The following is a 6787-nucleotide window of genomic DNA, read 5'->3' on the forward strand; positions in this document are numbered from 1 at the left end:
TCTAGAAGAACTTGGAATTGAAATAAAAAAATAATAATGATAATAAGAGGAAGTGAAGAAAAATGCTCCAACCATCGCATTGTTCAATGTGTACCAAACCAAAAAACAGTGTACACCCTTTATTTCACTTCCTTTTCCTTTATTCAATATAAACTTAACAAATATAAACTTAAAACTACCATAATTAAATACTCCTAACTAACCTAAAACTAATCTTACATTTACACTTCATCTACAAAAAGAGTGTCCATAACTGTCACTACTTTTTTGTACAGCTCTATCGAAGAGGTCTTTGCTTTACACCTTTCCTGCAGAGATGCATAATTCCGATCTATTTCGGCCATTTCCTTTTGGAGTTCCCTCCGTCGGTTATCCATTTCAGCCATTTGTCGCTTCATGGTAACCAACGCGGCCTCGCTAGATCGGGCAGCTCGTTCTGCTTTCTTGCATCTCTGCAGAAAAACACTCATCTTTTCACTAACCTCTCCGATAGGCTGTGGCACCAACACCTCAGGATCCGCCGGTGTCGCTGGCAGCGGTGGTAGTCGCGTCACCAACGGCGACAATATCACCAACTCCGGAGAAGGACTCCTCGGAATTTCCACTGCTGCTGGTGCTGCTGCTGGTGTGGAGGCCCTCTTACGAGAGGTCGAAAAACTACCTGCATAAGGATTAGTCCTATTGCAAGTAGCTCGGTACTTTGAAATAGGACCAACCTTTGCTGCAGGTCGTTGGCAAACCTTCTTCACAGCCCTGACTTCCTCCTCCTCCTCGAATAAGTCAGGGCTAGAAGATCTGCACCTAACTCGCGAACGCGAAGTGGTTGGCTGGTCAACCGTCACCGCTCTCGAAGATGCTGCCTCCTCCTGGTCAGCGGACACCGGCAGAATAGACGCCACAGCATTATTCACCTCCTGTGTATTGGTTGCCATTCTGAAAAAGAAGAAATAATACAAAGTTAGTTGATATAAAAAATAACATTCCTAATTTACTTACTCAAATATCAAGTTGGTCGTTGGAACGTACTGCCTTGTTGTGGAGTGGACTGCTCTCGATGAGATGACTTCTCGAACTGAATGTTGTGGAGTGCTCTCCGGAGGGTATCGACTTCGATGCGTGAGCGGTGGGAAAATGGTGGGAGCGCACATGCGCGATGAGGGTAGGGTGTACATGCGCAAATGTTGGGAGTCGGGGGGCGGGGCTTCGGGGAGGGGAGGGGCGGGGCTTCGGAAAGGGGGCGGGGCTTCGGAAAGGGGCGGGTATCCGAAAAGTTGGTGGCGACGGGGGGGGGGGGCGTGGCCCTAACGGGCCCCGCCCACTGCCTGGGCTCCGCCCAGGTGGGTGGGGCCTCCGGCCCAGGTAGGCGGGACATCTGGAGAGACATCTACGCCCTCTTCGCGCGCGCGTTCGTAACATAATATGCAACCGAACACCTAACCTAACGTATTAACGTATTAACGTAACCTAACCTAGTACGCTAACCTACCGCTATGCAACCGAACACCTAACCTATCGTATGTATTAACGTAACCTAACCTAGTACGCTAACCTACCGCTATGCAACCGAACACCTAACCTAACCTAACCTAACCTAACCTAACCTAACCTAACCTAACCTAACCTACAGTAACTATTAACCTAACCTAACGAGGGAATACTAACCTAACACCTAACCTAACGTAAGTATGCAGCTAACCTAACGTAGCTATTAACCTAACCTAACGAGGGAATACATTCACCATGTTGGTTCCATTAATACATCATCAGTTGGTTTTGGTTTTGGTTGTATTATTCTATGATTTGGATTAATGTTCAGTCCTGGATATCCCAGTCCACCTGATGATGATGGCCTGACTTTATAGTTTCTCTCCAAAACTTCTTTATGGTTTTTCTCCAATACTTCAACTCTCTGTTCCAGTACATCATACTTTTTCATTGTAGTCCCTGTTATGTTTGACATAGCATCAAATTTTTTATTTGTAGACGCTGTTATGTCAGACATTTTTATGTCTACATCACTTGTAAGTTTGTCAAATTTACGAGTGAAAGTTATCCGAGCCTCTGCAATTTTATCGTTAAATGCTTGCCGGGCGTCCCGAGCAATATTGCCTATTGTGGATTGTATTGCAGCTTGTAGGGCTAGAAGTATAACTTCCTTTGCTCCATTAATTTCCCCCTCAAGATATGATACAGTTACACAATCACTCTTGTCAATTGGTTCACTTGTATTTTTCAATATTTTCCTTTGCATGTCATAATGACCATCTTTTGTTAATTTAAAACCATTCCCAGGAGGACCTCGAATGACATTACCACCCCATTTTCTTTTTCTACCAAACTTATCGATTGTTTTAGACATTGTGCACTCTACGATGATTCTCTTCAAACTGATATTTCTGTCATTTACATTATACTATATATTGCAGTAATTGATTAGGGAAATAGAAATAATACAAATAAAATTTTAATCATTTTATATTCATTACAGTAATACATATACATACATACATAATACATTAATATCACATTACTTCTATCATATATTATTAATTATAAATGGCTACATAAATATCAATATTGAATTTTCCGGTTTTGAAGATATTGAATGATATTTCAATCATTGATCTCGGCAGATAATAAATTAATCAATTGATCCAATGGAGTCTCCTGAGATTGTGATTGTTGAATAATATTACTTATCCAACGAATGTTCTCATTTGGATCGTTTTCATAAAATTCAATATCATTATGACCCCAAGGAAGAGTGTGGGTAGTATTCGGAATGATAAATCGTTTATCATCGTGATATGATAATGCAACTTTATTTTTTAATTCAGTATACATATCATGTAACACGCTTCTAAATGAATTCATCTTTCTGAATATCATACCACCTTGTTCGACGATTTTTTGATAATCTTCGCATGTCAATTCATTCTTTATTACAGATCGTTTAACCCCTTTGGCTTTCTTAAATTCACTATCAACAGATTTCACATAATATGCTTTAGCACCTGTACCATAAAAACTCATGATTGGATCATTTGGAAATTCATCTTTGAAGTTACCCAAGACTGAACTTGTTACTGGAATATTGAATTGGTTAACTATACTGTAATTGGATGTATCAAATCTACTTATGTTAGTTTTTATGAATTCATAAAAATTTTCTGTGTTTACTTTAAGAATGAGCGAGTCGGTATCTGTGTAAAGTAAAGAGACATTTTCATCAAAGTGTTGTTTGATGCATCCATAGAAAAAGTCATACATGACTGTTTTAGATAATTCTAATATGGAAAATCCCAAATATAATGGTTTATCGTAATGAACCTTCACTCTACCCAATTGAATGGCAACGAAATTATCAGTGAAAATTGAACAATTTTTGAAATTTGGTTTGGCTATGAGAGTGCTGGCACCTATATTTTTCTTTATATTTTCCCAATGTGTAACGAGTCTAACATCAATTCGATTATCTACATTCTCCATTGTCTTTCCATACACCGCATTATTCATTAGTTTATAGAAATCTTTAACAGATTTGTTGTTAGACCTATTACGCATTTCAGTATTAAGATCTATATAGGGTTTCATCCAGCATGATTGTTTGAATTTCAATACTCTATGTGTATTCATTACAATCAATCCATTTTTGACAGCTTGCTGTAGATTCCTATAATGAACAATATATTTTCTTTTATCATTCAAATTTGGAATTAATTTGGGAATTTTCGATTGTGTACGAGGTGGTATTATTTTTTCGACTAAAAATGGAAGGTCAGAATGTTTATCATGCAACTCTTGTGGATAATGAATGTCCACTTCAAATACATACCCATACGGACTATCAGTACTCACATCCATCACATCGAGATTAAGAATTTCATTTGGTGTCAACCATGTAAATTCACTTGTTGGTAGAGGTTGTGACATACTGTGACCGTATAGATTTGTTGCATCTAAATATGTAATGAATGTGGAAGGTTCGTTGGGATTATAATTGGGTAAAAATCTATTATTTGCTATATGTTTCCTCTCGCTACATTGACTAATTCCACCTCGTATACCTTTTTGAAAAAAGTGAATCATATCAATGTCAGTTAGTAATTCCAATTCAACATTAGTGAACTTCAACATGGCATCCCATGATAATCCAGGTGCAGTGTAATATTGTGCCGGATCTAAGTTATATATCTCTAAACTTGTGGTGCGGAAGTTTTCAAAAATATCACATAGTAGCAATACATCCGACTTCAAATACAAATCAGAGTATTCCCCCAAATTCTGACACTCGAATAAATTCCAAACTTTTCTAGCCCTATCATAATCAGTTTCCGATATATGTTCACAATTGAGTGTGTCATAAAACTGATTTTTTGTCGGAAGTAATGGATAATTCAATTTGTCAATGTCATCAACAAAACTATATGGAAATACACCTTTCTGTCTCATCAAATTGAATTTCTCAATTTGTGGGAAATGTTTGTGCATCTCCAAACATTGATCGGAGGTCAAGTTTGCACCCAACTTCTCCAACGAATTAGTCATAAATTTATAACTATCGATAAATCTCATTTTGAGATAATTCTTCCTAACCACACCATCTTTATCGGTATAGCTGTGTGTAAAGAGATGCTTCGTGAAAGATATATATTTCTCTTTAGTTTGCGGGATAACATCAACTTTCTCTTTATTCCTATACAATTCTTTTATGAATAAATGACAATCATAACCACTTAAATTATGAAAAATGATAGGTATGAAGTTTGGTATTTTGAAATTTAAATTACATTTCGAGTGAGCGGCATGTGATCTTTTCTTTCCTGTGACATGACAATGATCTCTTACTTTGACGTCACCATCAGTAAATGCTTTATTACATATACCACAAGTTCTGGCTGCAACAAACTGTTCTTCTTCTTCGACAGTTTGTGTATCCATTGGTTTAGGGTTTCTGAGATGATTTTCATGTATCTCTTTCAAATCATCTTCAATGCTACTCACAAATTTCTGAGCTGCATCTACACCCCTATATGTAACAAATTTTGTCAAATCATCATTATATGAACACTTTATCAAATAAGCAAATGAATATGGGGCATGTTTGAATGTTTTAATCGTGTATGAACTTCCAGGATTTGGCTCATTCACATGAATCGGTTTAAGCACTGATTCAAAATCAGCATACACTACAAATGGCACCCTCATTTGCCTCTCAAAGTTTTCAAACATTAGTTTATTTTCCGCAACCATTCTACCATATTTATTGATCTTTAAATTAGTAGTTGGTGTTGTGGTACTAATGTGATTACAATCATACATATTATGACGTAAAAGCAATCTCTCATCAGAAAAATATATCAAACATCCGTCACAAAAATATTTTTTCTGTCTATGAGCTGATAGTTGATTAGAAACTAATCTTGAAAGATCTTTGATCCAACAATAGTGACCATTACCGGAGTCATCAGTTATAAACAACAAATTGACATGTCTCCGGAGTCTTCTCTGTGAGTATCGCAATGGACCAATCACTTCATACTTCATTTTACCCTTCTCAAATGTACTCTCTAAACCGTAAACATTAATTGAAATATCATTCCTATCTTCGAATATTTCGATACTCTTATTATTAACTTTAACCGGAAAATCCATACCTGTGACATCTAAAACAGTGGAAAAATGTGGATATGACGTAAGTTCGGACACTCGACTATCTGCAGGATATAATGCTGATGTTATAGCCCAAGCAAAACAATATTGATCTTCATTACGAACATTCACAACAGCTTTCTTCCATTGAATACATTGAGGCAGCTTCACATATGAACGTCCTTCCAGTGGACTGTATTTATTAATGTTGACCTCGAGAAACAATATTTTTTCACAAGTCCAACCTGAATTATAAAAAAAAAAAATATTACTATTCAATCTTATTGAAATTTTTAAAAAATAAATACCTGAGTCACGATCCTGGAACTCAGTCGTTTGTGCCACAATTACATCACGGAATCCATCAAAAACAGCATTCAAATCTGAAGATTGGTCCACTATTTTATTTTGGGAATTAAATGACTTCGTGTCCCTCGAATCATCAGTCTGAAGAATATAATTCCCAAAAACTTCCATATTCACCTTGATGCTTTTATGGATCCTGATGGCTGATTCCAGTAATTCAATGACCTTCTGCCTAATCTTATTGAAAAATGAAATGTAGTCACTGGTTACAATCGAACTCTCCACCCTGTATGTAGCAATGCGGCAATTGAATGCATTCGTTATAATTTGAACACCGTCAGACAATTGAACACATGCATTATTTTTATGACTCATGGTTCTTCGGTGAGAATTCACTTGGCTCATAGGAATTGTCACATTACAACAATTGCACGTATACATAGGTGTTGCATTATCCACTCTCACCCGTTTCACTGCAGGCCCTCCTTGGCAACTCTGGAGCTGATGCCGACGAAGATTATCACTACGAGTGAAAGATTTACCACAGTCACAGGAATACATTTTATATAATAGTTCTCACTAACTCACTTGATGTAAACTGACATAGCCAACACTCGTACGCTTCTTAAATACACTCTGATAGGACCCGTCAAGACGTCATAGCCAACCCCACTTCTCAACTACATGCGCCAAGATTACCTCCCAACTGAATGCGATAACAGATGTCGATATACGAGCAAGCAGTGGTCGTTGCGGTCTCGGAGAGGGTAGACGCTAGGCAAACAGTCCTCGGCTGCCGTTGTGTCACCATCGATAGCGGGGCTAGAGC

The 6787-nt window shown here is 37.6% G+C and overlaps 1 protein-coding gene across 1 annotated transcript; it reads right to left on the bottom strand.

Moving 5' to 3' along the window:
- Positions 1-221: 221 nt before the first annotated feature.
- LOC141482074 (uncharacterized) lies at positions 222-1148 on the bottom strand. The gene is made up of 2 exons (XM_074174658.1): positions 997-1148; positions 222-933 (listed from the first exon to the last, which is right to left on the bottom strand). Exons 1-2 carry the CDS (start codon positions 1146-1148, stop codon positions 222-224), a joined length of 864 nt encoding a protein of 287 aa, XP_074030759.1.
- Between the last annotated feature and the right edge of the window lie 5639 nt (positions 1149-6787).

The sequence above is a fragment of the Leptinotarsa decemlineata genome, unplaced genomic scaffold, assembly GCF_025532065.1.
Source record: "Leptinotarsa decemlineata unplaced genomic scaffold, Ldec_3_MD MMD2_tig00000690_RagTag_RagTag, whole genome shotgun sequence".
Taxonomy (NCBI): domain Eukaryota; kingdom Metazoa; phylum Arthropoda; class Insecta; order Coleoptera; family Chrysomelidae; genus Leptinotarsa; species Leptinotarsa decemlineata.

Coding starts and splice junctions, on each gene's coding strand:
- LOC141482074 (XM_074174658.1), bottom strand. CDS start 1,148: ATGTGCGCTCCCACCATTTTCCCACCGCTCACGCATCGAAGTCGATAC. Junction 934..996: donor ACGACCAACTTGATATTTGA/GTAAGTAAATTA, acceptor CTTCTTTTTCAG/AATGGCAACCAATACACAGG.